Source organism: Camelina sativa, chromosome 17 (genome assembly GCF_000633955.1).
Source record: "Camelina sativa cultivar DH55 chromosome 17, Cs, whole genome shotgun sequence".
Taxonomy (NCBI): Eukaryota; Viridiplantae; Streptophyta; class Magnoliopsida; order Brassicales; family Brassicaceae; genus Camelina; species Camelina sativa.
Genome location: NC_025701.1, coordinates 14,962,941 through 14,980,890, shown reverse-complemented (window position 1 = coordinate 14,980,890; position 17,950 = coordinate 14,962,941). Strand labels below are relative to the sequence as shown.

Genomic DNA, 17,950 nt, shown 5'->3' with positions numbered 1-17,950 from the left:
TAGTCCATTATCGGCCCACCGGCCAAACCATGCCACCTCGTCCATCGGCCCGGTCCATCGATCGCCGATGCAACCATTTCCGGATAGTGCACTTCACTGTCACTATCACTTCACTATCACTATCACTATACTATACTATCACTATCACTATCACTAGGACTTTCATTCTTATTTTACTCGGACTGTCTCTCGGACTAAGTACCGAAACCTCCCATCCCATTTCTCGGCAATTTACGAACCTGTTCGACCGAACCAATTTTCATCCAGAAACTTGCAAGCCTGAATGATCTGATCACTGAAAACTTGGGATTCCATTTCCCCAGTTCGAACGTCTGTTCACTACTTCAGTAGTTTCGAACTCTCCATTTCCATCGCCCAACCCCCATAACTGTCGGATTCTACCGTCGATGAGTATCGGCAACTCTCGACAAACCCTCGATAAAATCCTCGATACCGAGTCCTCGACTTCCTCGACTCTGATTTCTCAACTATCTCGACTCGGATTTCTCGACTATCTCGACTCAGATTTCTTGACTATCTCGACTCAGATTTGTCGACTATCTCGACTCGGATTTCTCGACTATCTCGACTCAGATTTCTCGACTATCTCGACTCAGATTTCTCGACTATCTCGACTCGGATTTCTCGACTATCTCCTACCGAGGTTCCGGGTCGTTACAATATTACTCTTGTATTGGCGCCGCTCCACTTTGACCTCGCCATTGAGGTACTTGCCCAGCAGCGCATTTTGTAAGTGTCTGCAGTACTGTGTTGAGTTTCCAGTGTACTCATGTAACTCGCAGTACAAGTTATGGTCGGGCTCCTGTCTCGCCCCTTTTGGTGGGGTCGTCGGTATCATAGTCGACGAGCTCGCTGCTGGGGTTGGCGGGGCGTCATTGACGAGGTACGTTGCACCGCGCTTCTTACTGTCCGCAAGGTATTCCTTGTCGAGGTGTTGGCAAGGTTTGTGGTATGCCTCTTTTGCCTTGCCGGTCGGCGTTTGGACTCCGGTAGAAGCGCGTTTTTTGTCGTAGATGACTTTTTCTTCTTCCATTTTAATGTGGACTCCTGCCCGATGGAGGGCATCCTGGAAGGTAGGGAATCTGTTCAACTTGAGATCCTCACGGAACTTGGACTGGTACCACAGGGCCTTCTGGAGAGCGGCAAGTGAAACGCTGTGGGGTGCTTTCACCTGTGTGGCGATCTTTTTAAACCTATCCATGAATTTCCGCAATGGTTCATGCTCTTCCTGCTCGATATTATGGAGGTCGGCAATTGTCGCCGTGGGGACGGCCAAAATCGAGTATTGCTTTATAAAGGTTAGCGAGAGTGTACGGAAACTGTCGATTGAGTCAGGCGGTAAATAAGAAAACCAGCCGAGGGCGTCACCGCTCAGGTTTTCGATGAATAGCTGGCACTTTCCTGCGTCGAGCTCTTCCGGAGAAAACTCGCAACGATGGATTGCAATCTCGAAGGACGTCAAATGATGAGTTGGGTCCGAATCTCCTTTATATGGAGGTAGGTGCTTTATTTTGCAATCGGGACGAATGACGACCCGTCGAATTCGCGCAGAGAATGGAGTTTTCTAGGATTGCTCCAACATATGGTCTACATCAGGTGCCGCACTGGTCGCTTGGTGGAACTTGCTTGTGACATCCTTCATTTGACTTTTGAGTTCGGCCAATTCTCCGCTCTGGTTCTGGTCGGCACTATTTGGATCGACTCTATTGGTGCCGTCCGGATGTTCGGCATTTTCTTGTAGTTTTGCGCAGACGCTAGAGAGAGTGGCGAACCGTTCCTCTGTTTTTCTGTCCTGGGCGTTGATCTTTTCCAGGATGCTTCTCATTAGTGCTCCTATGTCGAGAGTACTGGTGCCTTCTCCGATCGAGCCGTTCGGCGTTGTCGGGGGACAGGTCGGCAGTATTGGAAGCTCCTCTTGGGCCTGCTGGATGCGGTCCGGCGTGTCCGCTACATATCCATCGCTGCCCGTCGTTTCTCTTTCTGCCATTGTTCAAGACGTGCTTCGCTGATGTTGGACTTTCTTCAAAAAGCTTCCCTTGTTTCTTTCCCTGGATGCGTACCAAATGTTGAACTAGTATAACTACTAACTCGGGAGTGATATTTAGAAGGGGTGAAACAAAGGACTTTTATTAAGATAGTCAAAGATCGTCGAATTACAATATGACCGTTATAAGCCGTTCGGCGAATTACAGAGAATTGTATTCTCAAAATGACTAACTGCACTATAGCTTAGAATCGGATTTACTCCTGACTCTTGCCCCAATGTTACTTGATCCTTTCTGCAAGCTGCTCCCTCGGTATTTATAGCTGATGGGACGCTTCACTTCTCTGCCTCGGGATCGATGTGGGACTGTCTTCAAGTAAAGTCGGCGATCGTTCTTATTCGGGCCGTCACTTATTGGGCTGTCCATCTCAATTGGGCCTTCTAGGAACTTTATCGGCCCGATAAGAGGGTTTTAGCCAGTCTACATTTCTGGACTTTGGGGTGACTATTTCGATAATGGGCCTGTAGGAAAGCCTGTTAAGGCTGTGTGAAACCCATATCCAACACCAGCGACCGTTGTACAGGCCCTCTTCCAGAGATGAACACCGGAAACCATCATACGGCGGAAGTTCATTTTCGCAATCCTAGAAGAACTTCACTAATCCCTAATAAGAATGATCTGTAGTTAATTCAGTAATATCATGAAATGGAAGCCATCACAATTATTTGTCAAGTAACCCTATTAAATTATATCTAGATGTGAACTTATTCCACTAGTATATACTAGAAAATTAACATTACCTTGTTCCTATATATTTTTTACCACTATCTTATTATATAAAGCTTGATGTCAAAATTACTAATTAACAAGATTTTGACACGTGTCAATTATATCATTCAGATGTTGACACATATCAATTCTAAATTTTTTTTTTATATAAAATAAAAATGTAAAAATTCAAAACCTACCATAAAAGAAAAGATCATTATAAGGAAATTATATATATATATATCAAAAAATCAAAATTGTAATATTGTTTACTTATTTTAATTTTAAGTTGCTAATTTAACAAGAAAAATGATTACTTTTATATAAAATAAAAAATATGATTGTGAAAATTATACAACTAACTACTGTTTCTAGAAAAATGTAAATACTTACCTCTACATAAAGAAAGAGATTGTTGAAGTAAAAGATTTAAAATAAAAATATATTTTTTCATATTTATTTCACCAATCAAATAATTTATTTAAAACGACTGCTATTGTAACATATAAGATAGGAGTATGTAAGATTAACGTATGCGTTTTTGTAACTATAAAAATGTTAAAGTAAACAAACATATAATAGGTTATTTAATATGTTCATAAAGACAATTTGTTGGTTGTAGTAAATAATAATGAGTTTATTTTAACAATAAAATATATTTGTGTGTATAAATACACTTCAAGTGGTAATGTAGATTTTGTAAATGGATATACATTAGTGTATTATAGCAAAAAAAATAATTATTTTCTATAACTAAAAGTTTATATCTTTACTTTTATACATTGTTTTTACTTACGAAAAGAATTAAACAAATATATATTCTTTGTTAAATTTAATATAATTTTAATAAATTTGAACTCATCTACAACTATTTTCTTAACTAAAAGTGTATCTGTTTACTTTTTTTTTTCATGCAAACAATAAATTAAAAGAAAATTCCATTGTTGGTTGCCCAATCCGGAGGGAAGAGGTTTACAAAAGAAACTTCAGAAATAAGAGAACACGAAGCACGGACAAGACAATTCACGCATGCGGGATCCAAGAGATGAAGAATATTTGGAAGGACTCCAGCGAGTTGAACTCATCGAGCACGTTGGAGAAGGACGGCCAATCTTTAGAGGACTGAATCATAGTGAGTAACTCAGCACAATCAGTCTCGAAATGTTGACAAGCGATCCCTACAGCACTTATCCGCTCCATAGCCCAGTACAATGCTTCTAACTCCGAATGCAGGGGGAGGAGCTCCGTCTTAGAGACTTGGCCTCAACAACAAGGTTCGCTCTTCACCAATGCAACACCACCAGTCCAATCTTGAATGCAAATTGGTTGCATTCCAAGAACCATCAATCTGACAACGAAGTGAAGAAATCTGGACATCCGAAGATAGAGATGGAGCTGACATGACCGCCATAAAAGAGAGCGCCTCTTCCCAGGCTAACTTATCGCTCCAGAAAACAAAATCCAAATTCGAGTACACTGACTCATGTGGAAAACCCTCTGACAAGACAGGAGTCGGAAATAAATCCCAAACTTTACAAGAACGAGGGCATTCAAAGAAAACATGATTAATAGTCTCAACCACAAACTCACACCTTTTACACCAAATATCACATTGAACACTTTGGTGTATCTATTGACTTTTATAAATAGTTTTTACTTATTAAAAATATTCATTTTTAATTTTTTGTTAAATTTAGTTTTATTTTAAAAATTCTATATCCGCACATCGGACGGGTTCTAATCTAGTATACTATATACAACCCCTGACCCTTTTTTCTTTAAAATGTTGTTTTAATCAAAATTATTAAACTTAATTATAGATTGATCCAGGTGTGTGATTCTATAGGGTTATATTAATACTTATCTCTAGGATGTGTCAGTTTTTAAAAAAATTCCAACACAACTAAGTTTTATAAAAATATATCTAATAGTTTGTTTTAAATAAATTTTTTTCTTGTCAGAAGGAAATATATAAAATATGTTTAGTTAGAATAATAATATATTCAGTTTTGTACTCTGTTCTCAAATTCTGCCAGAAATCAATCTTTACTCATCTACTTGTATATTATTGATCGGCTAACACATGAACCAAACAAAATGACAGATCAAAAAGGTTATGAAGCATAGTTGACATGATAATTTTTTTTCCTGGAGTTTAAACTGTGAGAGGTACCTGAAATTTCAATTTTTTTTTTTGTCTTGATTAAACATATTCACTGGAAGAATGTTCATATTGACATTACACAAAACTTAGATAAAATATCTCCTGTTCCTTGAAAACAACATGTTCACTTCTTCCCGGGCGTTTGTGTTGTGTATGAACCTAAACATGTTCCATTCAACATGCAAAGTTGTAAGCTTGTGATGTCGAATTAAATTACAAACTAATAACGAACTTAAAACACCATATGGTCTCTTGAAGTGTAAGACTAAATAAGAGAAGACATGTACCTACTAGGCTACTACCTTGCGTGAAAAGAATAAGGGAGCTGGATCGTCTCCTCAAAATTCCACGACTCATGGCTGAACGCCTGAACGAATTTGGATTTATGAGAGACCAAAACATCAAGGAGTAGTTTGTCCCCTTTGCGGTTAGGAGTGTTAGAAGTGGCGGTTTAAAAAATATTTGTCACTTGGTAGTGAGTACGTAAACTGACCAATTCCATGGCGGGTGTTAAAGTTTCCACATAAGTTTGATGGTGGAACCATTGGCTTTGCAATGTGTTATTATATGGCTTGAAATTGTAATTTTGTACGTCAACTTTGTCTAGTTGGCAATATGTAATTTGTTACATTAATGTGTTATTATAAGTTATAACTTGAAATGATACAGTATATGCAAAAATGCTAAAGATAACAATTGGAGCGGTGCTAAGTTGATTAACCATGTCTCTCCCTTCTTCTATTGAAATTAAGAGTCAGATTTAAAATGGTTGGGATCATTTTCTCAAGCAGGGGAATGACCCCTGAAGTCAGCATCAACTCTTTATTCCTGCAGTTCAATGAAACAAACAAAACAGAGGAAACTGTGAGAAGGTTAACACAGGTAGCCCCTACAGTGACATTGCTTAGGACTTTGATTGGTAACAAAGAAAAAGAAAAAAAAGAGGATGAGCTATCTTAACCTGTTATTGTTGACTGCTAAGTTAAAAAGAGCCATAGCTCTCTGGTTTCTTGTGCGGCTGCATTGTTTTCATGAACAGCTGATCCTAGAAACCGCAAAAAACGCTTCGAAAAATTACTCGAGCAATATAGCAGCAGCACATGACGATAAAATCCAAGAAAGTCGAATACATGAGCAAGAACCAGAAAAATAAACTGGCGTCCCATAAAAATAAATTACAAATGGTTTCCATATTGGTAGGTTACAACTTACAAAGGAAATGAAGAAAAGAGTTAATTAATTTGATCAAAAAGAGAATAAACTTTCAAAATAATAAACAGAATATCCGAAGATGGTAGGCTTGAAAACTAAATCGTAGGATTTGGTATGGAGATCAACTAGCACAGCTGGTTCCAAGTAGTGACGACCATGAACCAGTAACTTATTCTTCTCAAGAATTGCTACAGGGTAAGTCGGGAGAAAAGGTTTGCTGAAACAAGGAGTAACTTCGGTGAGATCAATGGAACACATGTTCTTCCATGTCCCTGAAGAAGAAGAGAAGGACCATATCTTTTGGGTATGCTCTGTTTTCTCGGAAATGCACAAGCGGTTATCTAGGATGCACAAGACGACGCTGAGGGGTTCAGGTAGGCAATAGTCTAAGGGAGGTTCAGAATCAGATATGACTTTGAAAGTTTCAGTGTGAAGATCGAAAGACAATACTTTGGGAGGAAAACAGTCGGTGATCCAATAAAGTGAGCCATCTAAATACACTGGCATCAGTTCAGGGAGAATCAGATAAGGAAAAGAAGGGGCAAGGTATCTCCAAGAGTTGGTGCTAAAATCGAATACTTCACAAGTGGTAACGCTGCCGTCTTTGTCTAGGCCGAAGTCAGATGAATTATATAACCAAACTGCCTTGTAAGTGCCCCTGATAATGTCTTTACCAAACCCAAGCTTACAAGGCGGGGAGTAAGATAATTCTCTTTTATTAACAATCTTGTCGACGATGAGCTGTTCGACGCAGGAGAAAGGAATAGTCCGATGCCATTGAGTGGCGGGATTCACCACGACACTGGGTTCGAAGTCACAATGGATGCAGAGCAGACCGTCACAAGAACCAAGGCAAATCTTGAGGTGGGAAAAAGGGAGGGAGTGTTGGCATAAGCTTGAAGATAGCTTGAACAATAAGCTATACCAAGAGACATTAGGAAAAATGTTATATTTAGGAGTTATCTAAATATGTAAGATTTCCTTTTGAGATTAGGAAACTCTTCTCTATATAAGAAGATGCTAAGCTGTGGCATAACTTATGAGTTTTTAGAGAGAGAGAATTAAAGGTTTAGAACTACGTGTTTGGCTTGATCCCTTCTAAAGGGTACGTAGGCAATCTTCTTTAGAAGGTGCAGCCATTCAATAGGGAGACCTTACGGAGTATGGAAGAAGAAGATCCCAAGACAATGTCAGGGTCATCAGCACCATAAACAATTTGAGTTGGATCACAAGGATCATTTAAGGACACGAAAAGGACATCAGGGCCTCGTGACAGCCTACGACGAACGAACTGTCTTTCCTTGAAACATTGGGAACGGACTGTCATTCTCCACTCCTTGGACACTAACCTGAATCTCATCAGAGATTTCACCGGAAGTCTCTCCAGTATGAGCTCTACAACATCGTGTGGAAGCCATTCCACACTAGTAGTAGGGGTAGGGCGACGATGCCTTTTCAATACCATCCTCGAGCCATGTCTTTGTCTTCTTTTCAACATTGTGAGTCTCGTCCTCTGTCTCTAATTGATTAAGAGATATAAGATCCTGAGGCTCAGTTGAGCATCCACGAATCGAGCTAGGCATTAAAAAATAATGGAAAACTTCCATAAAAAGGAAAGTAAATAATAAAATTAAGATCATGTGCATCGGTGATGATTTGGGCCGTCCCCCGTTTTTTTTGGATTTAAAATAAATTAAAAAAAAGCCCAAATTTGAAGAACCGTATCTTCATTCGGGACGTTTTTTGGTCGTCCACTTCGACGCGTGTTACGTTCTCATTGGATGTTCTATTTTTTCTAGGGTTAGAACAAAAATTTGTCGAGACTTTGGTTGTATCGTTTCTCTTCTATCTCTCTCCCCGACGATCCGGTGCGATCTTCTCTCTCCCCGATGATCCGGTCCGATCTTCTCTCCCGGCAACGAAATCTCGTAGCTGATCTTCTCTCCCGGAGTTCTCGACCAGCTTATCCTCTCTCCCGAACCCCATCCGATATTCTCTCCCAGAGATCTCGAGGAATTCCCGATTTCAAGCCGACGAGTTCATCAAACCATTGCCGATTTCAAGCCGACGAGTTCATCAAACCATTGCCGCTTTCAAGGCGAAACCACGGCGGTTCAATCGTGGTAAATAAGGTTTGTCAACAACCTCCAATTTTCTGATTTCGTTGATTATCAAAACTATGTTCTATTGTAAATATGGTCTTTGTCGATAGGTTCTTTGGTCTCCGTGTATAGGTTGTTGTTTGTAATGTTTGTATATGGTCTCTTTGGTCTCCGTCTATTGGTTGTTGACAAACTTGTTTGGTCTATTTGATTGAGATGAATCAATACTTGATTGAAAGAGGAGACCAAATATGGTGAAATATGATTGAAATAGGTTGTTGAAATATGGTGAATCATTACTTGTTTGGTCTCTTTGATTGAAATACTTGTTTGGTCTCTTTGATTGAGGTTGTTTGGTCTCGTTTTTGGGTTAGTTGAAATACTTGTTTGGATGAGCAGACTGTCTCAGTACTTTTTTTACTTGAATTGAAATATTTGTTTGGTCTCCGTGATCTTTTTAATCGAGTTTGTGGATGAGCACACTGTCTAAGTACAGTGTCTCGTTTTTATACTTGTTTGGTCTCGTTTGAAATACTTGTAAGTCAGTACACTATCTTGTTTTTATACTTGTTTGGTCTTGTTTTGAAATACTTGTAACTCAGCACACTGTCTCGTTTTTATACTTGTTTGGTCTCCGTGAACTGGTTTTTCAAAATAATGATTGTACATGGTCTCTATGTTACGGTTGTTTGGTCTGTGAATCATAGTTGGCGTCTGTTAAGGTTTGAGCAGAAATTTCTCAGCCTTAACACTATTAACACGCCCCCATCTCAGCCTGCAACAAAGAGGAAACCAGCCACTGAAGGTTCACAATCATCAAGCTGCAATGTCGAGGACTATGAGAGAAGACCAGAAGGGATTAAGGCTGCGAAGGCAAAGAGGAACAATCCATCGGCGTCTAACGTGAAGACTCTTGCTGAGTATAAGAGCATGTGGGATGTCAAGAAAGAGGAATTGGCTGAAAATGAGAAACTACAAAAGCTGGCCATCCTAGACACTCTCTTAGCCAAAAAGGAACCTTTGAATGTGAGTGAAGAAGTTATCATGAACAAGATAGTGTCCCAATATTTCTGATCATTAACTATGTGTTTGTTGTTTGTTTTCAAGCTTAATTTCTATGCATTGTTTTCCTATTAACTATGTTGTTTGTTGTTCTTTTGATTTGTATTTCATGTTCTAGTAACTCGGCTTTTGTATCCCATGTTTTAAACCAAATCAATATTAGTCTTTCAATGTTCTAGTAATTCGCTTAATCAGTCTCTTTATTTCTTTTTACATTTGTGAAGTCAATTAGTCTTATCTGATTCTTTTTGTTTATGTTCAGGTTTCTCTTCAAATGGGCCAAGACTATAGCTATTCGCAGCTTGATTCATCCGATCTGGCTAGAAGGGACTCAAAGGACACTGCAGAGAGAGAAATAGAAGCTTTGATTGTTATGGATGAAGCAGAGTCGAGGCAATACCCACCACAATATGATTGTCGAAGATGAACGACATACATACAGTTACCAAAACATTGTTTCTGAATTTCAACACGGAGAACATGTGGATCAAACATATACCGTTGGTGCCGTCGGTGTGGGTTCAAATATCAGCAGTACGATTACTCGTCAAACAAGACTTCGGGATAAACAAGCTCATGACCAACTAAAACATGATTTGATTGAGCATATTTGGACTAACTTTGGACATCTTCCGGATAATGAAAATTGATTTTAAAATTTTTATGAATTGAATAAAATGTTTGTTTTTGTTTTGATGTTTTTATGTTTTATGATTTCAGTTATTAATTTCTTAATTGTATGTTTTTGTTTTTTTAACTTTAAATAATTAATCTTTAAACTTTCAAAATATTATTATTTTATTCGGGGGACCAATTACAAATAGACACCAATGCTCATACTAAAAATAAGAAACTTTCTAAATATTATTATTAAATGTGAGGGACAAAAAAAAGTCCCAACCGATGTGCTTGCTCTAAGATTAGGTAGAAAATGTCCTAAAAATATTATTATTTCTTTTGTTTTCAATTTCCTTCGACGGTGATAAATTTATGAAAAATCCACGTCAGACTTTTGAGATCCTTATAAAATCAATGATAATAAATTCATATTTCTAAAGACAGAAATACACAACTCTGAAACTGAACATGAAAAGAAATGAGCGTTGAACCTTTGCTAAATATAATTCTCCATTCTACAAACGGAGCTGAATCTTGAGAACTAGAAGAACGAAGTTTGTTGAGCATCAGGGTAAAAAGACAAAACAAAAATATGATCAGTATGTGAAAATCCCGGGATTTTAACAAATTCTTGATTCTTTTGAATAACTAATGGAGAAAAATCTGTTGGTTAATCAATAAGAGTATACCAAAATGATCTCTTAATTTTTGTCTATTGAACTTTCGAGTGGACACAGCTAGAAGAGGAAAGCTACTTCTTTAGGCTTTCAAATTTCTCACTAGTCTCTCAGCAAAATTTACCCTTTTATACTGACTATATAATAAACAATCAGAACCCAAAGAAGCCAAGCTCGCTGGCTTTTTCCTTCTCAAAGGTTTCAAAATACTGATATATGATTGTCACCGCCAGCAAGATTCCAGTCCCTGACCCAATCGCTCCCATAAAATCAGCCAAAACAGTGAGCGCACCGATGCATACTCCTCCAAATGCAGCTGCTGTTGGGATGTACCGGTTCAGCTCCTTCTGCAAGTTAGACTCTCTGTGTCCCGGCATCACCATTTGTTGTTCCTAATCATTTTTTTTTTAGAATTTCAAACATGTGAGCTTCAATGTCTGAATGTTTTAATTACTTTAGCAATGGACAACGGTTTCGGGATTACCTTGAGCTGCTTAGCTACATCTCTAGCGGAAGATCCGGAGACTTCAATCCATGTCTTTGAGAATAAGGCACAAGCAGTGAGCATGAAGACGATATAGAACAGAGCATGGAACGGATGAGCAGCCATCTCGGCAAAACTGTTACAGTGGAAAACAAATATTCAGAGAAGTGGAAATCAAGTATTCATTATATTGATGGGGACGGACACACTACTTATCAGTTACCTTGCTGGAGCTGTGATCAAGTATGCAAGACCACTAACTGGAATAGATTGTCCACTGTACTCTGATTCTTTCCACTGTCCCAATAGGTTTACAAAGAAATTTCCACTGAACTTCCTGTAGAGAAGCTGTCGACATGGAGATGCAAATTGTCAAATTCAAGTTCCCAGCTTAATGAGGAAAGGAAAGACAAATACACAAGTACCTGAGAGATGAAGTAGAGGTTTGAGACAAGAGCAGATTGGAGAATGATTGGCATGTTAGAGGTGTAGAACAGCTTGATCGGGTAAGAACCCTGTTGGCCACGAGCACTCTTTGACCTCACAGGTAACACAACACGGAATCCTTGGAAGTAGATAACAATCAGGAAGATCAAGACTGTTGCAAGCAAGTTGGTAACATTCGGAAGGTTTTGCCGGTAAAAAGCTTGTCTGAGCGCAGCAACCTTATTGGACTTAGTTATCAGCATGTGAAACAACGCGATCACAGCGCCTTCAAACTCAGCTCCACGACCAGTGTTGATTGTTGTGGGGCTAAATGCTTTCCATATAATGCTTTCACTGTTATCACCACAATATCAACTCATTAAACTATCTTGCCTTAAAAAGACGAAAACTTTAAAGTGAAGATGAGCTTTATATAAACATACCAGATATTGGTTGCAATGAAAAGGGAGATCCCGGAACCAAGACCATATCCCTTCTGAAGAAGCTCGTCAAGACAGATAACGATAATTCCAGCAAAGAAAAGCTGGAGGATGATCAAAATAGCATTTCCAACACCAAGCTGACCAACAGGACCATACATTCCAGAAAGAACATAAGCAACAGCTTCACCAATAGCAATCAGAATCCCAAGAAGCTTCTGAGCACCATTCCTACAAAAACACACAACTTAGACACAACTCATTCAAGAAAATTACCCCAAAGAGGAAACAAAGACTTACAAGAGAGCACGATCCTCACGGACATTGTTGTCAACCTCGATAATCTTAGACCCAGCTAAGAGCTGCATCACAAGTCCAGATGTGACAATAGGAGTAATACCAAGCTCCATGACGGTTCCACGGTTGGAAGCAAGAATGACACGCATCCAATAGAAAGGATCAGCACCGGTGGTAGAGTGAATACCATAGAGAGGAAGCTGACTGCAGACAAGGAAGATGAAGAGAGAGATGACTGTGTAGATCACTTTCTCTCTGAATGGTATCTTCCTGTCAGCACTCTGCACCTCTGGTAGAAATGCCAAAAATGGCCTCACCAAATGCAATACTCTAAATCCTCCTCCCATTTGGTCAAAAAGTTATGTATATGTTTCTGCAAAATTGAGAAATTAATTCTTTAACAAAATGTGAGATATGTTCAATGTTCATTCATGCAACATCGCATCATGTATAATCAAATTTCACATCATCATCAACAACAACAACAACAACACTAGCTACTTGTATTCATGTTAATTTAACATTCAAAACCCAGATCTACCACGAAATCACGGATCCGGATTGCGAGATTTGTAAACGAAGGAATCACAGATCTAATAGAAAACGAAATGGATTCGAAATCAAAACTGGGATAAAGAGGAGAATTGTGTAAGAAGCTTTTACCTCTCTGCGAAGAAGAAACGGATTCAAGTTTCGTTTTTGGGTTGTTCGCTCGCTCTTCAGCTGACGTTGGAGCTTTTTGTAAACAAAGTTACACAAAACTATACATGTCATCGATCCAATAAGAATGACACACGTGGCATGTACGTTCATTTCTGATTTTAAGTGATGACAACATTACTTAAAAATTATTATAAGCAGATTGACTAAAGAGAGTTTTATTAGTTTAATGAATCTGCTTAAAATTGCTCCAACACTTGTTTTTTTTTATAAAAAAAAAAAATGATTATTAATTTAGAGTAAACAAATTTGTATTTTATCCCAATAATGTAGTATTTTATATTGTAATTTTAATTTTACTAATTTTATGTTAAAACTTGTAAAATATGTTCAACCAACATACTTAAGCTCTTCTACCATACGTGACTCAAAAAAATGATCAACATTTTATCACATAATTTTTGTAAGTTTTTTCTTTGTTATTTTTATTTTACAATATAGCGTTTAGTACTACATAAAATGTTTGTTTTGTACGAAAAAAACTAAAACAATATGCCAAACTATACCATTTGGGGTTTAGTGTGAACCAATTGGTGGAAATGAATGGTCACTTTCTCTTCATCGAATCCAAACTACTTACTACAGTTAGTTACCATGAGAAACTCGTGTTGCTAATTTTGATTATTTTGGCCAGTAGCCTTTGTTTGTTACATTTGCTTATTCTACAACACAATGAACCTTTTTTTCTTTATAAATATGTCAAAGGAAAGACGTATATAATAACTAGATATAGCAAAAACAGAAGTTTCAATCTCTTTTAGGGCATCCTTAATGGGAGAACTTTTTTTTGTGTTCTTAGATTAAATTTATAGTGAAAATAATCTAAGATCAGTTGTTAAGATCATAGATAAAAAAAATGGGGGAACTAATTTTGGTGTTCTTAGAATAAAAATATAGAGAAAATAATGTAATTTTGGTGTTTTTATTGTACATTTAAACACACAAGGTTATCGAATAACTCAAACATTGCTAAATAACTAATCTCCAAGAACAAAGACTGGTGAACGAGGCTCAAGAGACATGGCCTTTGCTACCGTTAGTACTATTTCATTGGCTATATGTGTAAGAGGAGCCTCAAGCAGATGAACTGAAACCTTCTCATGTCCAATTTTGGGCCTGACTTCGATTCCTGCCAAGACAAAACATCATATAGATTTCAGTACAACAACACAGTTACATGTTCTTCTTTGATGATCGAATACAATTAGCAACACAGCAACACGTTTACTTGTCTTATGCTTGTGCAGTCATTATTAGATATCCCGTTTTTGAGAAGGGGATCAGATACATCAGAAGCAGGTGAACGCGAACTGGAAGTACTAACATCAGCAACATTTTCAGCATTGCTCTTCTACTTTAACCGCTGAACCACCACCCTCACTACCTCTAAAATGATTCCCTTTCCTGCTATACACTTTCAAGCTCCTCCCACTCTCTTCTTCTTCTACTACTACTTCCTTACCACTACTCCTACCGCTAAAAAGACCTCTAGACTTAAACGGTTTTAAACTCCTCTTCTTCCTAATCCTCCACGAACCACTCATTAAAATAGATTCCTCGATACTAATGTTATCAAACTCCATTATTATCTGCATCCCATAAATCCCAAAAATAAAATTGAAACATCAAAACAAAAACAAAAAAACACAAGACGATTCTGAATTTGATCGATCATAATCACACAATTAAACAATCGATTAGAGTCTCCAAAAAAACTCAGATACGAATTAAGAAACGAACATTGTTAATTCAAACCAATCCGATTCAAATTCAGATCCAACAACAATAATTAAGTCCAGAATTCGAATTCGTAAGAGGATCGAAGCTAAATTTTACCTTGGAGAAAAAAAAGAACAAAGCTCGAAGAACTCAGCAACGACCTGCGAGAGCGAATCTAAGTTGGGGTTGTTGATGAATTTCTTGGCCGCGAACACCATAATCGGCGAAGCAGAGACACTTTTGGCCGGAAGAGGAAGAGGAAGAGAAATGAAAAATTTTCTCAGTTGCAAAAAAAAACTCAACCATTCACTGCCACGTAATCATAGAACATTGCTAAAATCTGTTCTAATTCAAGAACAAAAAAATCTGATCTAAGCACACTATTCATTTTTTTATTAATATGTTGGGCTTAGAACACATGGTGTGTTATGCCATTAAGGATGGCCTTATAGTTCAATATTTTTACAATGCGAGACATAAAACTCAAACATATTTGCTGCAGCTAACTCAGCCAAGACTATTAAAAGGGACAAACTGATTCAGCCCACTCTTTGTCTCACTAAAAAAGTTAAGGCCCAACACTTCTTTTCGATTCTGTATATATATCTTCTTATCTATCTGGAAGGGAATAGTAAAAAAGAACACTTTAAATCCGCAGGTGACTTTGAAAAAGAGAGTTAACAATGATAAGGTCTTCTTCGAAGCGCAACCTTAAACTTTTCTTGTAATGGGCATTATTGTGATCACACACAACACTTCCATTTTTATTATACTTAAAAGAAAGATATCATGATTGATTTAGATTACTTGTCTTCACGAGTTTTAAACAATTTTGGACCCACCCACTATATATTGATCGATCTATGGCTAGCTAAAAACTACTAATACTATATCTAAAACAGCGTACGGTACGCTGCGTACCTATGCTTTAAACTTTAGTTTTTAGATGAAAAAAAATAAAAGTGTTTATAAGTATAGCTATGCAATTTCAAACTATTAGGGTCATAAAACCTTCGATTGCGGTGCTAGCTAGTGCTTTATCTGAATTTGTGAGTCGTCGGAATCGAATCCAATCCACCAGTTTGTCTCCAACAAAACTATACGTTTCAATCATCCTATTTTGTCAAGCGACATCGATTGTTTCTTAAAGCTCAAGATGTACTAATTATCATACAGTATGGTAAGTAATCATAACACACACACACATACACATGTATATATCTATATCAGTAAAATACTCAACAATAATTGTGGGGTAAAGTAAAAGTAAAATAGCCACATTGAAACTTTGAAATCTGATTACGACAATGGGTCACCTTACATATTACAAACAAACTAAGAGCATATTTATTGGTGGGTTGTTAGAAGGAGAATTCTTAAATTTTTTATGAATTAATTGTGTACTGTTTGGAATATAAGAATTCATGATCTCTTAGATAAATTTTTCTCTTTTATTGGTAGGTTCTTATTTTAGGTCTCTTATTTTTGAAAATATTGTTTTTTTAAATTTAAAAATTTTAAATAGAATAGAAGTGGTATAAATGTGTAAACATTTAAGATTTTATAAAATTAGAAAATATTCCATTTTTATTTATTTTCAAACATACAAAACATAATAAAAACATTAATACATATTACAACAGAAGTGCAATTTATAAATGGAGAGATTAATGATTAATTTTAATACTAATTAGCTCCAAATTTTGCCTAAATATTCTCAACCAAATCATCTTGCAAGTGTTTAATTTGTTTTAGATAGTGGCAAAATCAAAAATATTTGGATCTTGTTTTGGTAAATAAATAGCAAACACAAGAATTTGATTTGCAAGTGTTTAATTTGTATGTATGTTACATTGCAGCCTTTTTAATAGCAAATTTAATAGCAAACACTAGAATTTGAGGTAATTGTCATCATCAAATCTCCCTCTATTACTAACTTACTCTTTTGCAACAACAACACCAATCTATCCTTTCTCAAGCAAATCATAGAAGGCTGATTACTAACTCCTTCACAACACTTGGACCTTTCAAAGTTGCATGTGCGATCTTGTGCCCAGCCATCTCTTTACTCACTCTACTCTGCTCACTAAACCAATCAATTCTTCGGATATACACACATAATAATAGTTCTTCAAATCAAAAAAACAGAGACACATATATGAGCAGCTTAAGTATCAAACCAAACCCAAAATGCAATTCTGATTTCATGACACCATAAAACATATAAAATACATCCTATCTCCAACACATATATCAACCAATTTATAGCTCAATCCTTCATGCTAATACAATACAATATATACCTTGGGAAATGCCACGCTTAGCCTCCCAAAATGCATGACATATGTGTCATGTGAGTTTATCAAACAAAAAGGACACAGTATTCCCTGCCAAGCAGACTAAGGCTTTGTAAGTATGTGAATGATCTCACAAGAGGTCTCAATCAAATGCAGTTCATAAAAAGAATCAGAAGACAACATTAAATACTGAAAGCTTTGAAAAACAAATAAGTTCCTGAACCAGATCACATCAGCATCCTGGAGACCAAAAAGGGAAGACAATGAATCAATCAATATACGAACCAATAAGTTCTGGCTTTCAGTTACCAAGAGTGTAAGAAATATACCGTGAAAACAAAGTTGTAACCTTGTTCAAGTACAATCCGAAGGAAAATGATTCTTCTCCACATCACTTTCAAATAAGAAGGAGTCATGAAATAAGCGTCGCCACCAGAGAAATGAACACCTTTTGTTTCAAGTCTGAAACAATACTTATGCATTGCAACGCGAGTACTCTTTAGCATCCAGAGAAATTATCACCATCGTTAGTTGCAGCTCTACACAGCACATCAAAAGCTTTCTTGTTCCTTTACCAATTCTAAAACTCTCAAAGAGGACATCCATTACAGATCCCAGAGCTGCCTAAGCTTCATTCAAAGTTGTCAAAATCAATGTACCATCTTTAGTTGCAGCTCTACGCATCACATCTTCTAGCTTAGGTTCCTCAGTTTCCTCCTAACTAATTAAACCATGAATCAGAATGCTTAACACAATAACGTCAAGAAGAACCGTGAGATCCAGAAATCAAACTCAAATGCGACTACTAGCACCATAAACAAGAACACGGTTTCAGAATGTGGAGCTATTCCCAAGCACGAACCACACAAAGGACACGATTCCATAATCCTTTTACGGAATCTTCGTCAAATTGATTCCAATTTCATCGACAAATCAAATCAAATCCCTAAATCTAACA

At 37.2% G+C, this 17,950-nt stretch overlaps 1 protein-coding gene and 2 long non-coding RNA genes across 6 annotated transcripts in view; all 3 read right to left on the bottom strand.

Annotated features, from left to right (window-relative positions):
* LOC104757261 (protein transport protein Sec61 subunit alpha-like) lies at positions 10,597-13,005 on the bottom strand. The gene is made up of 7 exons (XM_010479990.1): positions 12,920-13,005; positions 12,260-12,629; positions 11,963-12,190; positions 11,519-11,873; positions 11,317-11,441; positions 11,094-11,229; positions 10,597-11,001 (listed from the first exon to the last, which is right to left on the bottom strand). Exons 2-7 carry the CDS (start codon positions 12,601-12,603, stop codon positions 10,762-10,764), a joined length of 1,428 nt encoding a protein of 475 aa, XP_010478292.1. The 5' UTR covers positions 12,604-12,629; positions 12,920-13,005; the 3' UTR covers positions 10,597-10,761.
* Positions 13,834-15,048, bottom strand: LOC104757260. Of its 2 annotated transcripts, XR_762397.2 has the most exons (3): positions 14,813-15,048; positions 14,205-14,565; positions 13,834-14,105 (listed from the first exon to the last, which is right to left on the bottom strand). It is a non-coding gene; the product is annotated as an uncharacterized LOC104757260 (long non-coding RNA). The 2 variants fall into 2 exon arrangements; XR_762396.2 differs by lacking the exon at positions 14,205-14,565 and having other exon boundaries at positions 14,813-15,042.
* LOC104757259 overlaps positions 16,527-17,950 on the bottom strand; it is a 2,676-nt gene continuing 1,252 nt past the window's right edge. Inside the window, exons 1-3 of one of the 3 annotated variants that reach the window (XR_762394.2) lie at positions 17,322-17,943; positions 16,999-17,232; positions 16,527-16,781 (exon numbers count right to left, since the gene is read on the bottom strand). This is a non-coding gene — a long non-coding RNA (uncharacterized LOC104757259). Of the gene's footprint in view, positions 17,233-17,321; positions 17,944-17,950 lie in introns of those variants that run through there. The other 2 variants (XR_762392.2, XR_002036216.1) reach the window with 2 other exon arrangements.